The 22080-nt window shown below is 43.7% G+C and overlaps 1 protein-coding gene across 4 annotated transcripts in view; it reads right to left on the bottom strand.

Moving 5' to 3' along the window:
• The window catches only part of CDIN1 (CDAN1 interacting nuclease 1), a 375199-nt gene that overhangs the window by 179025 nt on the left and 174094 nt on the right, over positions 1 to 22080 (bottom strand). For all 4 annotated transcript variants that reach the window (XM_033953116.1, XM_033953113.1, XM_033953114.1 and 1 more), the window contains 2 exons: positions 20550 to 20615; positions 9783 to 9888 (listed from right to left, as the gene is read on the bottom strand). In XM_033953116.1, the coding sequence (XP_033809007.1) occupies positions 9783 to 9888; positions 20550 to 20615 (172 nt within the window). The remainder of the gene's footprint in view (positions 1 to 9782; positions 9889 to 20549; positions 20616 to 22080) is intronic.

Raw genomic sequence — 22080 nt, 5'->3', positions numbered from 1 at the left:
CCAAATTGCAGTTTTTGCGGCCTTTTTGTACAGCTTGGCGGTGGTGGCATAGAGCACAGGTTTCAGCAATTCTCTTTTTGCTGCTTGGGCTTCCTTGGGGGCTTTGACTCTCTCTCATATGATTGATGAGGACATGGGTGCTTTCTCTACGTTTGACCATTTTAAGGACAAATGGGAGATCCCCAATCATCAATTTTTTGCGTACTTACAAGCCTGGCATTATTTTCAGAGTCTTCACCAGTGGTATGGAACGGAGTGGCAGTGTGGTCCCCTGGATGAGTTTTTACTTCGTATTCCAGCTTCCCAGAGCTCCCTCTCAGTATGGTATAGGGTGGTTTATTCCTATGCTTCTCAGGGGAAATTAAATATTCTACGAGAATTGTAGAACCAGGACTTTTCTGCACATTATATTCCTGATACATTTCTGGAGCTTTTTTGCACCTTGCATACTTTTGTGAAATCAGCGGCTTGGCAGGAGACCCAATTTAAAGTCCTCCATCAAGCCTATATTACTAGAGCGAGGAGTGCCCGCATGGGTTTGTGGGGGGATGTACTGTGTGTTGGATGCAAGGGGGCTCCTGGGACGCTACTGCATTCTTTCCTGGAGTGTCCTGAACTCTCCTTATGGAACTCTTCCTTTGTGCAGCTTCAATTGGTCTTGCAGCATGACCTAAAGTGGGACTATAAAACGCTGCTTCTCGTCGATAAGACCCTGCTGGAGGTACAGGGCCTCACTGTACCTCAGCAGAGATTTATCTATATGACCTTGTTGACAGTTCGCAGAATGATCTTGCACCATTGGATACAGGATGGGGTTATTCCCTTGGAGAGCCGGTTGAGTCAGATGTCTGAGCTGGCAAGTTTTGAACTCTGTAATTATAAACACTGGTCCAACCCTGAGGTGATGGCCTATCTGGTCTTGTGGAAGGTGTTCCTGCAGTTACCTCTAGTCTCCCAACATGGTAGGGGGCCAGAGGGGGGACTGAAAGGGGAATATGCTTATGGTATGTCTGCTTGTGTGTCTGGTTTAAGTAGTATGGTGTGTGTGCTGCCCTCAAGATGGGAGCTGTTGGGGATAGGTACTACAAATTGGAAAAATTGTGGGGCCGATGAGGGGAACGGGCTGACCCTGCAGTTGGCTCGTCTTATGAGGGGGGTCTTCAGTCTTGTGACTCTCTCTTTTCTCCTCTGCATAAAGTCTGCTCTGTTGAGTGAGCCCATACTTTTTTGGCTCTGCACGGGTTCTATTTTTCGGTACGTAACCGGTGGGTGTGGTTGGGCTCCTCCTCTTGTTTGTTTCTGTTTTACTGGTACAGTTTGTGCTGTTGTTGGCAGCTATTGTATTTTTGTATTATTATCTCCGTTTGCATATATGCTTAACATGCATAGTAACATAGTAGATGACGGCAGATAAAGACCTGAATGGTCCATCCAGTCTGCCCAACCTGATTCAATTTAAATTTTTTTAAAAAATTTTTTCTTCTTAGCTATTTCTGGGCAAGAATCCAAAGCTCTACCCGGTACTGTGCTTGGGTTCCTAATGCCGAAATCTCCGTTAAAACCTACTCCAGCCCATCTACACCCTCCCAGCCACTGAAGCCCTCCCCAGCCCATCCTCCATCAAAAGGCCATATACAGACACAGACCGTGCAAGTCTGCCCAGTACTGGCCTTAGTTCAATATTTAATATTATTTTCTGTTTCTAGATCCTCTGTGTTCATCCCATGCTTCTTTGAACTCAGTCACAGTTTTACTCTCCACCACCTCTCTCGGGAGCGAATTCCAGGCATCCACCACCCTCTCCGTAAAGTAGAATCTCCTAACATTGCCTTTGAATCTACCACCCCTCAACCTCAAATTATGTCCTCTGGTTTTACCATTTTCCTTTCTCTGGAAAAGATTTTATTCTACGTTAATACCCTTCAAGTATTTGAACGTCTGAATCATGCTCATTGTGTCATGCCTGTTTCTCTTGTTGACTCTAATAAAAATGATATTAAAAAAAAAAAGCAAAGGCATACAGATAGGCTCTTCGTTCTCTGAGTCTCTGTACAAAAGGTCCACTGAATCCTGGTCAGCTTCTGACACTGAGACAGGCATACCTTCTAGTTTGCTGCCAGTCCTCCCATGGGAATCTCAGCCATCCAAACAAGCTCTCCACATCAGATTGACAAATTTAGGAGAGAATGCTGTACTAGGCAGTGCTGAGTCCCCTCTAGGTGACTCCATCTTGCGTCTCTTGGGCTCCATGACTTCCACTCTACTATGTTTAGGTAAGCTGATGTTCCGGGGCTCTGGAAATGATTTTCTCCCAGCAGATAGGCCTTCCAATGTCTCCTCAGCCCTAGAGGCCCAAGGAGAGACTAAGCCTGAAGCTTCCGCCTCTCTTCAATTTGACAAGAATTAGGGGTAAAAGAGCCCAGAACTCCTTCCCTTCCAGTTTTGAGGCAAAACAAGGTGGAACACTTTAAAATTAAAAAAAAAAGGGAAATCAAATATGGCTGTTGCAGCAGCATTTTGGTACTAAAATACAGCCCTAAAAACAGATTAGCAGAACCCCCCCCCCCCAAGAAAATATGATTTTAGAGGTGAAAGATCCTATAGGAAGTGGCAGAAATCTGAAAAAAAAAAAATAAGGATTTGCAACCACCACCACCGTTTTGCCCATAGGCTGTAACAGCCTTATTCACTGTGACCTGTGTTATAGATGTGCTGAGCCTGTCTCAGTTCTCTTTCTCTCTTTAAAAGTAGCTGGATCCGGAGAAGACATCACTGCCTCACTGGAACTGTCCTCCAACTCTAAAATCTTCGAGCTGAAGTCTGACTGATCCTTTTGCACGGCTTCCGGGCTCAGGGAGAATACCCTAACATCCAGAATGACACACCTATTGCACTAAAAATATGTTTCCAGAAGGAGATGAGATGGGTCAGGTCATGGACCAAGATCAGCAAGCAGACAGTTGGGAGTGTGTGTTGAATGAGGTAACCTACACGGTTTGGGGGACAGATGGTTAAGACAGTAAAGAATGCTGAGATTTTGTTTTGTTCACATCCTGCTTCAAACATAAGTTAAGCGGTACACTTTAAATGAGGAGGCAATACAGGGGTGCAATTCTGCAAGTGAGAAATTATTATAGCATGGTATTATAGAACTTTTAATGCTCCATTGTTCCCTTTCAAGAAATCTGATGGGAAATGGAGAATTGTGCATGATTTACAGGTACTGAATAGCAGAGTAGATGCTGAATCTCCAATCATAGCAAATCCAGCTACATTGCTGCAAACTTACACCTTTGAAGAAATGTCACAAATCTAATAATTTATCTAATGCTTGTTTTGTTTATTGTTTATTGTGAGCTTCTATACTGCTACTAATGACTGGGGAGTGAATTCAGAGCAGTTGGCATGAGCTTCTGCAGCGGTGTTACAATACAGAGTTATTAATACTAGTATAATTATGGCACAATCAATCATCCTATTTATGTTACTGGCACATCAATTATCCTACTTATATGTTCATACCAAATCAATCATCCTACCTATATTCACATCTAATATTAGGTTTACTATTGCAGCTAAGTACAAAATATTTACACATCTCCTAAGGAGTTTGGCCTATTCAACTAAATACAGTCAAACCTCGGTTTGCGAGTCAAAAGTTTGCTGAGTGTTTTTGGAATTTCCCTACATCCAGACAGTAGCTCCCTTATAGCAGTCACATTTAGAGGCAAAAGATTTCAATGGATCAGTTTACCGCAAGGTTATTGTGAAAGTCTGTGTTTTTGCGGGTCTTGCAACATATTTGCAAGCCTTTATAGAAACACTGCCCGCTTCAGTGGCTATGATTTCTTTTTTTTTTTTAGTTCAAAATTTTTATTAAATTTTTGGAAATACAAAATACAAAAAGTAATGAAAATAAGATACAAAATGAAACGAGGAAATACAAAGAAGCTATGTAGATGACATACTGTTGACAGCAGATACCATGCAGGATTGCATGGAATATACAAAAATATTGCTATGTCATTTAGAGGCATATTTTCAAAGCACTTAGATACAAAGAGGGGCATAATAAAAAAAAAAAACGTCTTAAGTCCCCTTTTGGCCTAAGGCCCTAAACATTGAAAATAGAAGCAGGGAAAATGTCCATTATCAAAAAAAAAAAAAAAAAAAAAACGTCCAAAAGGAGTTTTTTTTTAATAATGGCCTGCCTCTACGTTCAGCTGTTTAAACACCCAGACCACCACTACGTCTAAACTTACACCATATAATCAACATAAAAAAATCCTAAGTCCCAAACGCCCAAAACAAGGGCTTTTAGGCGAAGGAGGGGCCAGTCCTTCGCCTAAAAGCTGGATTCTGTAACTGGTGTCTGTCATAAAGAAGACCGGTTACAGAATCCCCCTCCCACCCCAGCAATGATCGGTCCAGGAGGGAGACCAAGCCCTTCTGCCCAGGCAACCACCCCATCCCGCCAATCAAATCTGGGCAGGAGGGAGCCCAAGCCCTCCTGCCCAGGTGACCCCCCACCCCGCCGATCTGATCTGGGCAGGAGGGAGCCTTAGGCACATGGGCCCAACCCAGCCCATGTGCCTAAGGCCCCATCCACAGGAGTGGCCTAAGGCTTCTGGGCCGATTTCAGTTGGCCCAGGTGCCTCAGGCCCCACTTGTGGGCGGAGTTTGAGGTGCCTGGGCCAATCAGGCCCTAAGGCCTGCCATTCGGCAGATGGAGGGCCTACTGAACAGACAGGCTTGGGACCCATCCATCTGTCCAACTTTTTTACAGGTACAGGGGAAGGGGTCGGCAGGGATCAAGGGGTCGGCGGGTGGGGGGACGATCGGGGGTTCAAGGGGGCAATCGTGAGAGGGGGCTGTGCTGAAGGCAGGAGGGCCTGGGATCCCTCCTGCTCTTATCTTAGTGGGAGTGGGGAGTAGGGGGGGTCACTTGGGTAGGAAGGCTTGGGCTCCCTCCTGCCCAGATTGGATCGGCAGGGTGGGGGGTTGCCTGGTAGGGAGGGATTGGGCTTCCTCCTGCCCAGATCGGATCGGCGGGATGGAGGTGGGTCACTGGGGCAGGAGGGCTTGGGTGGAAGGGGTGAAACGCTGCAGGAGAGATGGCTCATCTCTTCTGCCGCGATAGCGATAGCCAAGTGCCACGTTTGGCGGCACTTGGTGGTATCGCTATTGCAGCAGGGAAGATGAGCCATCTCTCCTGCCGCGATGGTTGCGGTGGGGGGTGGGTAGGTTGCCGGGCCACTGAGCTGATTGCAGCAGCCATCATCAGCTCAGCGGCCCCTTTCTCAGCACTTATATTTGTTTTGACTTGGTCTAAGTCAAAACGTATAAGTGCCGACTAGGCAACCTGCCTAAAGTTTTGGTTATACCTGCTGTACACCTCTGTCTAGGTCGGCCTCCCTCCCGCCCTTTCACCTCCTATAAAAACGTCTCTTTTCGCTCTATGAGTTTAGAGGAAGGGGAAAGGCCTAAGCTGGTTTTAGATACGTCTAAAACCAGCTTTGGTTATGGGTACTTGGACGATCAGGCTTTTTGATCGTCTAAGTACCCATTTAGGCCACCTTTTAGACTTTTTTTTTTTTTAAAATTATGAGCCCCCAAGTGTTTTTAAATGAGCCACAAGCTATCTAAGTTAAAGTTAGGATTGTCAGAAGTAACCATTTAAGGTTTAAAATTAGACTCACAGGATAAGATCTTGTTTGTACCGGGCCATGGTGCGTCCTCACCTGGAGTACTGCGTCCAGCACTGGTCGCCGTACATGAAGGACACAGTACTACTCAAAAGGGTCCAGAGAAGAGCGACTAAAATGGTTAAGGGGCTGGAGGAGTTGCCATACAGTGATAGATTAGAGAAACTGGGCCTCTTCTCCCTTGAAAGGAGAAGACTGAGAAGGGACATGATTGAAACATAAGAACATAAGAAGCGCCATCTCCGGATCAGACCTTCGGTCCATCAAGTCCGGCGATCCGCACACGCGGAGGCCCCGCCAGGTATACACCTGGTTTATTTATAGCCACCATATCTTTATATGCCTTTCTCAAGGAGATATGAATCTAGTTTGCTTTTGAAGCCTGGGACTGTCGATTCCGCAATAATCTCCCCTGGGAGAGTATTCCAGATGTCCACCACTCTCTGTGTGAAGCAGAACTTCCTGACATTAGTCCTGAACTTGTCCCCCCTTAGCTTCATTTCATGTCCTCTTGTCCGTGTCAAATTGGACAATGTAAATAATCTTCTCTGCTCTATTTTGTCGATTCCTTTCAGTATTTTGAAGGTCTCGATCATATCCCCCCGCAGTCTCCTTTTCTCAAGGGAGAACAATCCCAGTGTTTTAAGTCGATCCTCATATACCAGTTTCTCCATACCCTTCACTAGTTTAGTTGCTCGTCTCTGCACCCTCTCCAGCAGTTTTATATCCTTCTTTAGGTAGGGAGACCAATGTTGGACGCAGTATTCCAAGTGAGGTCTGACCATTGCCCTATAAAGCGGCATTATTACTTTCTCCGATCTACTCGAGATTCCTTTCTTTATCATGCCCAACATTCTATTTGCCTTCTTTGCCGCTGCCGCGCATTGTGCCGACGGCTTCAGGGTCCTATCTATCAGTACACCCAGGTCTCTTTCTTGTTCACTTTTTCCCAGAGTTGCACCTGTCATTTTGTACTCGTATTCCTTATTCTTACTGCCTAAATGCATTACCTTGCATTTCTCCACGTTGAACCTCATTTGCCATTTCTCCGCCCATTTTTCTAACCGACACAAATCGCTCTGGAGTTCCTCACTATCCTCCTGCGATCTGATTGCCCGGCAGAGTTTTGTGTCGTCTGCAAACTTGATGATCTCACTGGATATTCCGTTTTCCAAGTCATTGATATAAATATTAAAAAGGATCGGCCCAAGTACCGAGCCCTGGGGTACACCACTAGTCACTTTCTCCCAGTCAGAGAACTTCCCATTTATGCCCACTCTCTGCTTTCGGTTTTCCAGCCATTTGCCTATCCATCTTTGTATATCTCCCTCTATGCCATGGCTTTGTAGTTTCCTGAGAAGTCTTTCGTGTGGAACTTTGTCGAACGCTTTCTGGAAATCCAAGTATATTATGTCCACCGGCTTTCCACTATCAATTTGCTCGTTCACGGTCTCAAAGAATTGGAGTAAATTCGTCAAACACGATTTCCCTTTCCTGAATCCATGTTGACTGGGTTTCATCAAGTCGTGTGTGTCCAAGTGCTGAACTATGCTATCCTTGATCAGTGATTCAATCATCTTGCCGGGGACAGACGTAAGACTCACAGGTCTATAGTTGCCCGGTTCTCCTCTCGATCCTTTTTTGAAAATTGGTGTGACGTTTGCTTTCTTCCAGTCGTCTGGTATCTGTCCAGTTCTGATTGACAGGTTTGCAAGTTTTTGCAATAACTCTCCGATTTCAACCTTCAATTCCTTCAAGACTCTCGGGTGAATTTCATCCGGTCCAGGGGATTTGTCACTTTTAAGTTTGTCGATCTGGTAGTATATCTGATCCAAGTTCACTTCAACTGTGGTGAGGCTGTCCTCTATTTCTCCTGTAAACAGTTTCTCCGCTTCAGGTATTGTTATATTCAAGATAATGAAGGGAATGGACTTAGAAGATAAACACAGGTTGTTCACCCTTTCCAAGGTACGGAGAACGAGAGGGCACTCTCTAAAGTTAAAAGGGGATAGATTCCGTATAAACGTAAGGAAGTTCTTCTTCACCCAGAGAGTGGTGGAAAACTGGAACGCCCTTCCGGAGGCTGTTATAGGGGAAAACATCCCCCAGGGATTCAAAACAAAGTTAGACAAGTTCCTGCTGAACCAGAACATACGCAGGTAAGGCTAGACTCAGTTAGGGCTCAGGTCCTTGACCTGGGGGCCATCGCGGGAGCGGACTGCTGGGCACGATGGACCACTGGTCTGACTCAGCAGTGGCAATTGTTATGTTCTTATAAGGCTTCGACACCACAGACCATACAAGAGATCAATACTTTCCCTACTCACACTACAGCAGTGGTCTCAAACTCGCGGCCCGGGGGCCACATGCGGCCCGCCAGGTACTATTTTGCGGCCCGCAGTCTGTACTAGTGCTGCCCGCTCTTTGCAGCGTCCTCTGGCTTCCCCCCTGGCCTCCAGCTCTTATCTTCAGATAATTACAGCAGCATGCAGAGAGGATTGCCAGTGCTGTAGCGATCCTTGCAGGCTGCCGTCATCCTCAGCATCACGTTCCCTCTGCCGCGATCCTACCCCTGACGTCAGAGGAGGGGCGGAACCACGGCAGAGGGAATGTGCTGCGTAGGCCGATGGCAGCCTGCAAGGAATGTGACAGCACCGGCGATCCTCTCTGCAGGCATGATAATTAGCTGAAACTAAGACCAGAAGGCCAGGGGAGAAGCTGGAGGACGCTGCAAAGAAGGGGGGAACATGCAGGCCTTTGGGGAGGGAAGATTTATAAACTATAAAGAGTTTTACCTCAAGCAAAATTGTTATTTCTATAATAAGACATTAACTTTTTTTTCTGCGGCCCTCCATGTACCTACAAATCCAAATGTGGCCCTGCAAAGGGTTTGAGTTTGAGACCACTGCACTACAGTGACAAAGTCGAGAGTGCTACTGAACTATTGCAGGTTAAGGTTACCTGCCGTTAGCATAATGACAGCACCTTTAAGAAACATATACAAGGACAGAAGACAAGGCGAGACAGATTGCAGCTTTCTCCTGAAGACTAGAGGTAATTAACAAGTTAAAGGATATGGTACAAAGAGCCCCAACTCTCGCTCTCCCCCATGGAGGGTTAAAACTGAAATATTTAATCAGTTCAAATGAGTTTCTCATCTGGGAATCCTATATTCAGCCCACTACTAATATATCATTCTAAGTGCATAATAGAATTAGAAGTTATAGCTGTGACTAACTAGGTAAACATAGTACATATCACTAGCTAATGATGCATTTGGAAACCTATGAGACTGAAGGGGGGGGGGGGGAGGAAGCCTCTAGCTCCAAGACAAATAGATCAATGCAGAATGATTTCTAACAAACTCTTCTCATAGATTGTTTGACAGTTCCTTACTCCTGAGCTGTTTAGTGCCTCAAAATTGTCTTTGTCAGGCTAAACTATCTTGTGGAAAAATGAACAACTAAAGTAAAGGTGTGTAATTTCTTCCTGACAGTCACTGACTAATAATGGCTGCTGTCTGATGATATTACTGAAAAAAACATATCTTGACCATTATGTTTCAAACTGATTATACAGTAGCTAACTATGCTAAAATTTTGCTCAGGAAGTTTTGCAGGTATCATCTGGATATCACAGAACAGTATAAAGTTCCCAGTTTTACAAAGTGAATTTTCAATGGAGACTCCAAGTCAAGTATATGCTGAACTTGCTATAATTATATTGCCTAATTCTATATGTAGTGCTCAAAACTGTGCACACAATTTAATTACTTAACAAGCCAATTAGCAACAATAACAGATTTCTGATCTGAAGAAAGATTACCTTCAAAAGATAATAAAAAAATGCATTAAGCTATTCCAATAAGAAAGCATCACCTTATTTCATATGTTTTGTTTATTTCTATACATTACCTTTTTTTCAGCACTTACATTTGGTTCTCATTTACATAATTGAGTCATCTATGTGCCATCCACTGAAAATTAAACTAACCCAATACGGAATGCAGAATGCAAAAATTGCACTGGAAATGAATTATCAGTATTGCAGAATTAGCTACTCTATGAAGCGAGTTACCTATTCCAGTAGCTCCAATATTGCTCTTGCAGGTAGGCCCGATGACTGCTGTCATCTCCAAATGAAGCTTTGCTTTCAATCCAATGAATGACATGTCCTTCTACAGCTAGAAAAGAAGCACAAACTATTGGTGCTCTAGCAAGAGCTGCACATTTCAGGCATATCCCTACACTCAGACAATGCTCCATTCATATTTGTATACCTAGTCACTGCCCCTGTTTATATCAACAGACATGAGAGAAAGGGTAATTCAATAAAAGGTAGCTATTCAACAAAGGAACTGTACTCTGTTCAGGCTCTGCCCATGTGTATGCTATCTTTTAAAGGAAGCACCATCATATTTAGGGACTATTTTACAGAATGGCAAGTAGCTGGAATATTGGGATTCACACACACACACACACACACACATGAGCAAATATGCACATATATGTATTCTAGGCATTTACACTCATCCTTGGTGACTACATATTGGGGTTTTCTTTTGGAATTACCCCCACTGTTACTGCTCCATTCACACCCACACAACCAGTCACTTCTCCAACATTATATAAATACCATACTCTATTCCAGTGTCCTACAAACCATTTTACTCAGAGAGACAGTAAAATTTTAGTGCCAAACACAGCCTATGGGAGCAACGGTGGAGTCAAAAACTAGCAATTTGGGGATTTTAGAGGTGATGGACCCTGGCTCTAACCCCAGAACCCCAAAATATAAAGATATCCCTCCCTTCCCCTTTCCTCCCTCCCCCCAATTTTGTATGATGGGCTGTCATCCTGTTACTCATTGTGCCCTGCAGTGTGATGGGGGTTGCTTGTAGTGAACCTGCAGACAGCTTACAGAGAGAAGTGCTTCAGAGAAGCCTGGAATCTGGACTGCTTCTCTCTTCAGACTGCCTCTCGGGCCCACCGATTGGCCAGATACCTCAACCCTCACCGGAACTTCACATGTGCAGTAGAGAGTTGCGCGGGGACAGAAATCCCACCCGTCCCCACCCGTCCCCGCCAAAGTCCCACCCGTCCCCACCCATCTCCGTGAGGAATCCCACCCGTCCCCACCCATCCCCGTGAGGAATCCCTCCGTCCCCACCCGTCCCCGCGAGGAATCCCCTCCGTCCCCACCCGTCCCCACGAGGAATCCTCTCCGTCCCCGCCCGTCCATATAAACTTCAGAAATAGTTATTTCATTTAATTATGCTACTGAATTAAAGGCTCTGGTAGAAACCCATTTACAAATAAGCAAAAAGACTTTATTAATTTGAAAATATTAATTGGGAAGAATACATACTTTGCAAATGGGTTTCTACCAGAGCCTCTAATGTTTATAAATTTTTATCAACACAACTAATATACTACTTTATCCTGAAGCAAAATAAAAAAAAAGAAATATAATTCTTTTCCTACCTTTGTTGCCTGGTTTCTGCTTTCCTCATGTTCTCATTCAATTCCTTCCATCCACTGTCTCTCTTCCTTCTGCATCTTCCATTTGCTCTGTTACTGTGCCTCTCCCTTTCTTCCCCCTTCCAAATTGGTCTGGCACCCATCTTCTTCTCTCCGCTCCCCCCATAGTCTGGCATCTGTCTTCTTCCCTGCCAGCGTCTTCTCCCTACTCTCTCTTCCCCATTTCCATTCAGCGTCCTTCTCCCCCATCTTCCCCATGTCCTGTCAGCGTCCTTCTCCCCCCTCTGTCTTCCACATGTGCTTTCAGTGTCCTTCTCCCCCCTCTGCTTCCCCATGTCCTTTCAGCGTCCTTCTCCCTCTCTGTCTTCCCCATGTCCTTTCAGCGTCCTTCTCCCTCTCTGTCTTCCCCATGGCCTTTCAGCGTCCTTCTCCACCCCCCCCCGTCTTCCCCATGTCCTTTCAGCGTCCTTCTCCACCCCTTTGTCTTCCCCATGTGCTTTCAGCATCCTTCTCCCCCCTCTGTCTTCCACAAGTGCTTTCAGTGTCCTTCCCCCCCCCCCCGCCCTTCCCATGGCCTTTCAGCATCCTTCTCCACCCCTTTGTCTTCCCCATGTCCTTTCAGCGTCCTTCTCCACCCCTTTGTCTTCCCCATGTGCTTTCAGCATCCTTCTCCCCCATCTGTCTTCCACAAGTGCTTTCAGAGTCCTTTCCCCCCCCCCCGCCCTTCCCATGGCCTTTCAGCGTCCTTCTCTACCCCTTTGTATTCCTCATGTGCTTTCAGCGTCCTTCTCCCTCCTCTGTCTTCAAGTGCTTTCAGAGTCCTTCCCCCCCTCCTCCCGTCTTCCCCATGGCCTTTCAGCGTCCTTCTCCCCACTCCTTCTCTACCGCCCCGGGTGCAGCACAGCCGGCCAGGTCCCCTTACTTTTGTGCGACCGACTGACAACAGCCCCGGTCCGACAAACCTCCCTACCCTTAACTGCGAATCTAAATTACCTTATTACAGCTGCTGTAAGAAGATAATTTAGATTCGCGGCTACAGGGCAGGGAGGATTGTCGGCCGGGGCTGTTGTCGGTCGGTCGGGGAAGTGCCACAAAAGTAAGGGGACCTGGCCGGCTGTGCTGCAACCGGGGCGGGGTGTGGCGGGGCGGACCGCCCCCTCCCTTGGTAGCCACTCGAACCGCGAGGCTACTCTCCTCCTTACCTGCACTGCCTGCAGCACAGAGCCAAACGGAAGTCTTCCCGACGTCAGCGCTGACGTCGGGAAGACTTCCATTCGGCTCTGTGCTGCAAGCAGATAAGGTAGGGAGAAGGGCCGCGCGACTGAGTACATCCAGCCCCGCAGGAACCCCGCGACCCTCGGAGGCGTCCCCACGGGATCCCCGCGACCCTAGGGGGCGTCCCCACGGGATCCCCGCGACCCTAGGGGCGTCCCCACGGGATCCCCGTGACCCAAAGGGGGAACCCGCGGGATGCCCGCGGGTCCCGCGGGATTCCCGTCGTCCCCGTTCCCGTGCAGCTCTCTAATGTGCAGCTGGGAGGAGGAAAGTAGTTGGCCCAATCCAGAAAAAAAAAACATCACGGAGCCAATCAGGCTGCGCTCAAGCCCACTGCAGACAGAACCCGGAGTGAGCCTTGTTTCCAAAGCAACAGTCCCTGAGCTCCTGGACTGCTAGTACAGGATGTCCAAGTGGGTACACTGCAAGGCAGTCTTCCCCTTAGACCTGAGAGTCTGTGCTCTCCTACAGCCAGAGATGACCCAAGACATGGATCCTCTGCAGCACTGAAAAGTCTCGCTAACGGTATGTAAAAAACAAACAAACCCAACAACCCCCAAACAAATTTAAAGAAAAATAAACATGAGTAAAAAAAGACAGGCTCCTACCACCTCACTTGTAAAGACAACTGAGTATTTGGAGGACAGCCCAGAGAGAGGGGAGGTGGAGCAAAAAATGTTAATGAGGCTCTCAACAAAAATTGATTGACTTCCCAAAGGTTCAAGAATAATGTGTCTGTCACACTAGAAAACGTGATTGGCAAAAATTTGTACAAAGGGTGGCAACAGCAACATGGCTGGCAATTGCTAATTTTTGGAAGCAAACTTTCAAGTTTATTTAAAATTTATTATAACGCCCACTCGAGCTTTCTAGTACAAAAATGGCATAACAATATACCAATTAAAATGTAATTTAATCAAAAACAAACCAAGGAAAAAGACAATTTAAGTACAAAGATGAACGGGAACAAAAGGGAAGGAGGGATTGGAACTACAATTAATAGAAAGAAAAAGAAAAGAAAACACTTAAGGGGAAGAACAAAAGATTGGGGAACTGAAAGTAGAAATATTTCTTAAATCTAAGTTGTCCTTAAAAGGACAGTTTAGGTTACAAAGGCATCGCAGAAAAGGATTGTCTTTAGCTTCACCTTAAAATTGATAAGTATATTTTCCCGCAAGTAGTTAGGAGAAAAGGAGTATTAACGGAAAAAATTGTGGTCCTCATTGTACTGATATGTTTCAATGAGGGAACAGTAAGGAGATTATGAGCAGTAGATCGTAGGGTCCTAGTTTGATTATAGGGGATAAGCAAATTATTAATAAATTCTGGCAGGCTATTTACTTTCGTTTTAAAGGTTAGTAGTAGAATTTTGTAGATGATCCAATGCTCTATTGGTAACCAATGAGCTTTATGTAAAAGAGGCGTGATATGATCATATTTCTTCGCATTAAATAAAATTTTTGCTGCAGTATTTTGAACCATTTGAAGTCTTTTTATTTCCTTTTTTGTAATGCCCTTAAAAAGGGCATTGCAGTAATCTAAGCAAGAGATAACAAGTGAATGGATTAAAATATTCAAGGATGCAGGCTCTAACAGTTTTGCTAAAGCTTTAATCATGCGTAGCCGATAAAAGCAACGTTGGACCACTGTGTTAATATGTTGGTGATAGGTAAATTTGCAATCAAAAGTGACTCCTAGTAATTTTAAAGAGAGTACCACTTTGATAGGGAGATTTTTGAGTTTAGGGGGGATTAGTAATGAAAGGCTGTCTTTGAAAGGAAAAATCATTAATTTTGATTTATTTATATTCAAGGAGAGCATATGTACATCGAGCCAAGAATTAATCTTTTCTAATTTTTCATTAATGATGGTAATTTCATTTGGGTTGTTTAATTCTATTGGATGTACTAATTGGACATCGTCCACATAGGCAAAAGTTGTAAAACTTATGTATTGGCCTAAAGTTAGTAGAAGAGCTAAGAAAATATTGAAAAGCAGAGGGGATAGAATTGAACCTTGTGGAATATCATAATCAGTTGTGAAAGAGTCTGAAGATGTTGAATTAAATACAATCTTAGAAAGAAAGAAGAAAACCAGTCAAGAAGAAAACCAGTCAAGGACTTGATCTGTAATACCAACATCATGTAATCGGGATGGGAGACGTTTATGGTCAATGGTGTCAAAGGCTGATGAGAGATCTAATGAGATAAGTAATACTGACTGATGATGGTCTAAAATGATAAAGAATTTTAATAGTTAGCCCGATAAGTGAAAGTTCAGTTGAATAAGATTTGCCTGACTTGGACAGAGTAATGATTAAAGTGCGTTATATGTACTAAACAGCTTGATTGATAGTTATGAAAAATTAGAGGAATTCTAGTGAGTGTGGTCACCATATGAAAAATGCAGATTGCACCACCAGTTAGGAAAAAAATAACATTCTTGTTTTAGATCAAGGGATAGTGAAATTGCATGCTGAACCTGTATGGGTTGGAGTGGGGAGGGAGAAGGGGGAATGTTAGCACCTTTTTGAAATGCTTTGATATGAGACATGACGTATGTATTTATTCTTAACTATGATTTTGTTTTTTGGGGAGAGGGGTCTTAAACCTTTCTAAACAATGAGATTTAAAAAAAAAAAAAAATTACAAATTTAGGCTGGTTACAACCGCCTTAAGAATGCCTTTCCTGACTATTGATCCTATACATATGGCTAATGAATTCACTTTTACCTGTACATTATTATCAGGAAAGCAATTTTACATAATAGCAGTCTTACTGGGTTAGACCAATGGTCCGTCAAGCACAGAAGCCCATTCTCACAGTGGCCAATCCAGGTCACTAGTACCTGTCCAAAACCTTACGAGTAGCAATATTCCATGCTATAGATCCAGGGCAAGCAGTGGCTTCCCCCATGTCTTTCTCAATATCAGACTATGGACTTTTCATTCAGGAAATTGTCCAAACCTTTCTTAAAACCAGCTACGCTATCCGCTCTTACCACAACCTCTGGCAATGCATTCCATAGCTTAACTATTCTCAGAATGAAAAAATATTTCTTTCTATTGGTTTTAAAAAATATTTCTCTGTAACTTCACCAAGTATCCCCTAGTCTTTGTCTTTTTTAACGGAATGAAAAATCGATCTACTTGTACCCGTTCTACTCCACTCAGGATTTTGTAGACTTCAATCATATTTTCCCTCAGCCGTCTCTTTTCCAAGCTGAAGAGCCCTAACCTTTTTAGGCTTTCCTCATACGAGAGGAGTTCCATCTCCTTTGTCATCTTAGTTGCTCTTCTTTGAACCTTTTCTAGCACCACTATATCTTTCTTGAGATAAGGAGGCCAGAATTGAACGCAATAGTCCAGATGAGGTTGCACCATGGAGCAATACAGGGGCATTATAACATTCTTAATCTTGTTAACCATCCCTTTTTTAATAATTCCTAGAATCCTATTTGCTTTTTTGTCCACCGCCGCACATTGGGCGAAAGGTTTCATTGTATTATCTACGATGACACCCAGATACATTTTTGGGGCACTTACCCCCAAGGTAGCATCCGGTAACTGCGATTCAGGTTATTCTTCCCAATGTGCATCAATTTGCATTTGTTCACATTACATTTCATCTGCCACTTGGATGTCCAGTTTTCCAATTTTCTAAGGTCTGCCTGCAATTTTTCACAATCCGCATGCATTTTAACAACTTTGAACAGTTTAGTGTCATCTGCAAATTTAATTACCTCACTCGTCGTTCCAATTTCCAAATCATTTATAAATAAGTTAAATAGTACCAGTCCTAGTACAGAGCCCTGTGGCACTCCACTGTTTACTCTCCTCCATTGCGAAAAATGACCCTACCCTCTGCTTTCTATCTGATAACCAATTCCTAATCCACAACTGAACTTTGCCACCTATCCCATGACTTTAATTTTCTCAGAAGCCTCTCATGAGAAACTTTATCAAAAACTTTCTGAAACTCTAGATACACTTCATCAACCGGCTCACCTTTATCCACATGTTTATTCACACCTTCAAAGAAGTCAAGCAAATTGGTGAGCAAGATCTCCCTTGGCTGAATCCATGCTGATTCCATCTCATTAAATCAATGTTTGTCTATGTATTCTACAATTAAATTTTTTATAATTGTTTCCACTATCTTGCCCAGCACTGAAGCGAGGCTTACCAGTCTGTAGGAGTAGGGTAGGAGTAGGAGTAGGAGCAGGACGGCTGGGAGACAGCGATGGGCCCCATCCGGAGCCCGTGGGCCGCTGCCGCGTGGTCGCCAGAGGTCGGAGACCCAAATCCCCCCTCCCCCACAGCCGGACCACCCAGGGAGGGGAAGGACACCAGCCACGCTGAGGGAGAGACAGCGAAAACAACCGCTGTAGATGGGCTGCACAGCGAACCCGCCTGCCCGGCCGGCCGCATTGGGGCTAGCAGCCAGCGGTACAAATTGTAGTTGGCTGCTGCCCCAGGCCGGAGACTACCCCGATCCGCTCCCACTCACCCCAAAATTCGGCGTCAGCTCGAGCTGCGCGCACCTGGACAGAGAGAGCGCACGCTGCGAGAGGCCATTCAGCGATGGAGCTGCAGATGGGCGCTCCCGGCCACGCTCCCAGGCCGCCTGTGCAGCGGCCCAACCCCGTCAAGGCCCCCAGCGCCCTTACCCGCAGGTATACAGGTAGCGCTTGGGCTGCTGGGGCCACGAAGACGCGGCCGTATCTCGCTTACCCTAAGGCACAAAGCCAGAGAGGGAACCTCCCTCTGCGATGACCTGCCACTCCGATCCCTGCCGGCCATGAGCCTAGCCAATAGAAGGTGAGGGAAAAGTTTTTTGGGGGGGTTTTTTTTTGGTTTGTTCAGTCGAGGGTGAGCGGGAGGGAAGCCGCGTCCACCTCATGTGATGCCGGATCGAGAGGGGCAACCTCCCCTCCGCTCACCCCTAATCTATCCTACCCCTCCCCCTCCCCTCCCCTACACCTAGCCGATTGGCCATCGCTCCTCCCTATGTGGCTCGGAGCTTGTTCTATCCACATGTTTATTCACACCTTCAAAGAAGTCAAGCAAATTGGTGAGCAAGATCTCCCTTGGCTGAATCCATGCTGATTCCATCTCATTAAATCAATGTTTGTCTATGTATTCTACAATTAAATTTTTTTATAATTGTTTCCACTATCTTGCCCAGCACTGAAGCAAGGCTTACCAGTCTGTAATTTTTCAGATCTTCCCTGGAGCCCTTTTTAAAAATCATGTTACAGATAACTAACAGCAGGTCAGCAATTTCACATACGAGTTCTTTTAGTACTCTGGGATGTATACCATCCAGTCCAGGTGATTTATCCCTTTTTAACTTGTTGATTTAGCTTAGTACATTTTTTCAGATTCACCAAGATTTCTTTCAGTTCCTCCACATCATCATCCTTGAAAACCAGTTCCTTTTCAGGTAGATCTCTTACATCTTCTTCCATAAAGACCAAAGCAAAGAATTCATTAAGTCTTTTGTTACTTGACCATTCAATGGTTCCACGGATTCTCTCACTGGTTTTCTGCTTCTGATGTAATTAACAAAATTGTTATGAATTTTTGCCACTTTTGCAAGTTTCTCTTCATATTCTTTCTTAACTTTCTTTATCAATGCTTTGTATCTAACTTGACAGTGGCTTGTGTTTCTTCTTATTTTCTTCATTCAGATCCTTTTTCCATTGTTTAAAGGATGCTTTTTGGCACTAATAGCCTCTTTCACTTCACCTTTTAACCATGCTGGCTCTTGTTTCCTCTTCTTTCTACCTTTGCTGATACATGGAATACATATGGTATTGGCTTCCATGATGGTATTTTTAAATAACATCCATGCCTGGTTTATAGTCCTAACCTTTGCAACTAATCCTTTTAGCTTCTTTTTAACCATTTTCCTCCATTTATCATAGTCACCCTTTTGAAAATTAAACGCCTCTACAGTAGATTTCTTTTGCGATGTCATTCCCGGTATCAGCTCAAATTTGATCATTTATGATCAGTTTCCAGCGAACCCAACAGTTAACTCCTGTACTATGCCCTGCATTCCACTAAGGACCAAATCTAAAATAACTCCTCCTCTTGTTGGTTCCCAGACCAGTTGTTCCAAGAAGCAGTCATTTATGACATCTAGGAATTTTACCTCCCTAGCACTCTCCGATATAACATTTAACCTGTCAATGTTGGGGTAATTGAAATTACACATGAAAATGTCCTTTAAAGAGGGCTGTTTTGTGCCGGAGGGCACATTTGGAGAGCGTACAGGCACCCCCACAGCTAGCTCAACTCCAGCGCTGAGAGGTCCTTTTCAGCCTCTTCAAAAAGATCTGCAAGCCACAGTCCATGGTGGCGAGGCCATGGGCGAGTCCAAAGGGGCAGGTCATGCCCCTTTTGAGCCCCTTCAGAGTCCTGAGGAGCAAGGTATTAAGAGCTTTAAGAATATAGGAAAAAGAAAGACTAAGATTACTTCATCTTCTTCCATTATGGGACCTATGGACCACCATCTCAGCCCATATCGATAACATCTACAGAGGACAAGGTAAACTTATCTTCCTAATCTGTCTCCCTCTCCTCTGGTGGACTGTCACCACCTCTTTAATCAGCTATAAACTCTGAGGGGAGAATTGATTCAGCTCCCAAAGTTGGGGAAGAATCATCTCCCTTACAACTATCAGTGTTGGACGCATGGAAACATTTGCAGTGTTTGACTCCTGTTCAGATGTTAGCAAGGTCAAATTTAAGTTATTTTCCTAAAGATAATTAATTACCTTACAGGATGTCTGGTTAGTGGTAACTCGTATTGAAACTCTTTACAAGACACTGTTTCTAAACTCTTGTCAGTTTTCATCAGAGATGACCTCTAAAGTTACTGAACATGAGTCCCATTAGTTTAATTAGATTCTTCAGTAATCACTTTGCAAAAAAGACAATGGAAAATTTGATGAGAGCTAAAATTCTTAGGTTCCTGAATTTCCCAATCTTCCATTATCTAGCGCCATTGGAACTCCTGCAGATGTATATGAAAGATGTTCTTCAATATGCTCAGGTGGAAGCGTTTATACCAATGTTTATTACAGCCCCAGGAGTTCCAAGAATTGTGCTGATGAGGGGGAAATGGATCAGTTGGTTTCACGTGATAGTTTAAATATCTCTCAATTTCTTGAATCATCTAAGGATTGCATAACTAAATGAGCTACTTTACTGGTTACATTTAAGACAGAATTAGAAAAGCAGGTTATCCTTAAACTGTATTTTGCTAAAAAGCAGGCCTTGTTTTATGGTCAGCAATTAAGAGTATTTCTTGATATACCCAGGCAAACGCAATTTCATAGGAAACAGTTTCTACAGCTTAAGCCTAAGGTATTGGCTGTGGGTGCTACATTTTTTTCTTAGATTTTCATGTAAATGTTTGATATCTTATGGTAATGATAAATATATATTTGTGGATCTCTGTTAGAGAATTTCCTTCAAGATAAACTTTTACCTGAGGAAGTTTTAGGGCTCCTTTTACGAAGGCGCATTAGGGCCTTAACGAGCGCTAGCAGCTATCGCCTTCTCTTGAGCAGGCGGTAGTTTTTCAGCTAGCGCGCACTAATCCGGTATGTGCGCTAAAAATGCTATCGCACCTTCGTAAAAGGAGCCCTTAGAGACTAATGCAGTGGTTGAAGATAAATAAGTGACTAATGAAAAGATTTTTCCTTATGCCTGTTTTGAAAATATTATGTATAATTTTCTTTAAAAAAAAAAAATTCCTAGCTTATTAAGGCGCAAAATAGCCTCAATAATGTGGACTACAATATTAGTAATGTTTTTCTTTATAATTCTTTATTGTGTGAAACTGTTATTTTTCCTACATTTGGTTATGTATGTAACAAATGGAAATAAATTAAAAAAAGAAAATGTCCTTTAAAATATATCTTCTTTATGCTTGCAGGACTTCCTGTCTAGCACATTAACTTCCAGGGAGAAGTGAGAATACATTCACTTCCAGGGAGCAAGATAAGAATACAGTGTCCCGGTAAGGAAAATTAAAAATCTTTTGCAAATAGATAATTAAAAGAAAAAAAACTCACCAACTGGCACTTCCAAAATAAAATCTGGCGTTTTGTCATATCCTTTGTCACGAAGTTGATCCTCCTCTGCAGAAACAACAAATAGTCTACTGAAAATTATTCCATTAACAAGATTAACAGAAATCCTTTCCTTTAAAATTCAAGTGGTAAAAATGATTTAGGCCGTCATACCTATCTCTGGCATTCAATGCTCTGTCACATTCAATGAACCCTCTTAGCAAATGAGAGCAGGAGAAAATACTGCTTTGTCTTCCTCTGCATTTTACATCTTTATTATAAACATCATTAATTCTAGTTCTCACATAGTACCTTTTTTGTGTAAGAAAACATCTTCAAAATAAAGAAATATATTTGTGGATTGAAGTATCAGGCATTATTTTTCATCCTAATTACATCATTCAATAGCTTTTAAATGAACACCTTCAGACATAGGAAGCCTCTTCGCAGCGGTATGCAGGGTTCATACTAATTTCAAAAGTCAATCAAACTTTATTCTGTGAAATTAGAAAATTATTAAAAGATGGTGGGGAAAAGGATAAGAGAGAGAAGGAAATAGCATTAAGGGGTAGTTATCAACAAGGGCTACTGTTAAGATGTGTAAATATTTTACCACAAACTTGTGCCATTTTAGCACAGGTGCCATTTTATGCAAAGAAATCTAGTTACTAATAACTGGGGATAATAACTTTATTTTTTCTATACCGCTAACACCCAAAGAGTTCAGGCGGTTTACAGAGTAAGAGGACTGAACAGGTCAGTGATGCAGCAATATACTTAAGAAAGCACAGTAGTCATTGATCAAGTAATAAATTTTTTAAACAAATAAGTCTTAACTGATTTTCTAAAAGTACAATAAGATGCAGTCTATCGAATCATATCATCTAACCAAGCTTGAACTTTACCTGCTTGATAGGCCAAAAATCGCTCAAACATTTTTTTAATAACGAGAATTTTTAGGATTAGGAACAGTGAATAAACCAGAATGTCGCGTAAACTTAATTGGACTATACAATTCAAAATGAGAAAAAAGATAAGATGGAGCTAATCCAAATAACAATTTATAGCAAATGAAAGCACCTATTTTAAGCCTACGCTATGAAGAAAAGTAGGTGCCCTTTCTTTATAGCAACCCTGCACGACATGTGGCTCGATATGGCTCTCACTGCGGCCCACTCCAGGGTTTCTACGAATTGTGAACTCATACTGTCCACTCACCCACTTGCTTCCTGTTGTTCTAATTTTAAATCTTCGAGCAGCTGACGTGTCAATGAGCAAGCCTGCCCCAGAGTAGTTCATTCTACTTCTGGGGCAGCCTTGCTCCTGAAGACTTACAATTACAATGCTGGGAGGAAGTGGGTGGGGAGTCGAGAGCTGGGGAGAGGCTGCACCTGCGCTGTAGGGCTCCACTGGGGCTAGGGAGGAACTCCTGGGCGCCCCCAAACTATGCAGCGTTCCAATGTCTGTCTGTCTCCACCCCCCCCCCCCCACTCCCCTGGAAATTGGGCCTTAGTGCATAAATATTCCATACTGT

The sequence above is a fragment of the Geotrypetes seraphini genome, chromosome 7, assembly GCF_902459505.1.
Source record: "Geotrypetes seraphini chromosome 7, aGeoSer1.1, whole genome shotgun sequence".
In the NCBI taxonomy this organism is placed as follows: Eukaryota; Metazoa; Chordata; class Amphibia; order Gymnophiona; family Dermophiidae; genus Geotrypetes; species Geotrypetes seraphini.
Note: the sequence above shows the minus strand (reverse complement) of the source record. Positions and strands in the feature narration are given on the sequence as shown.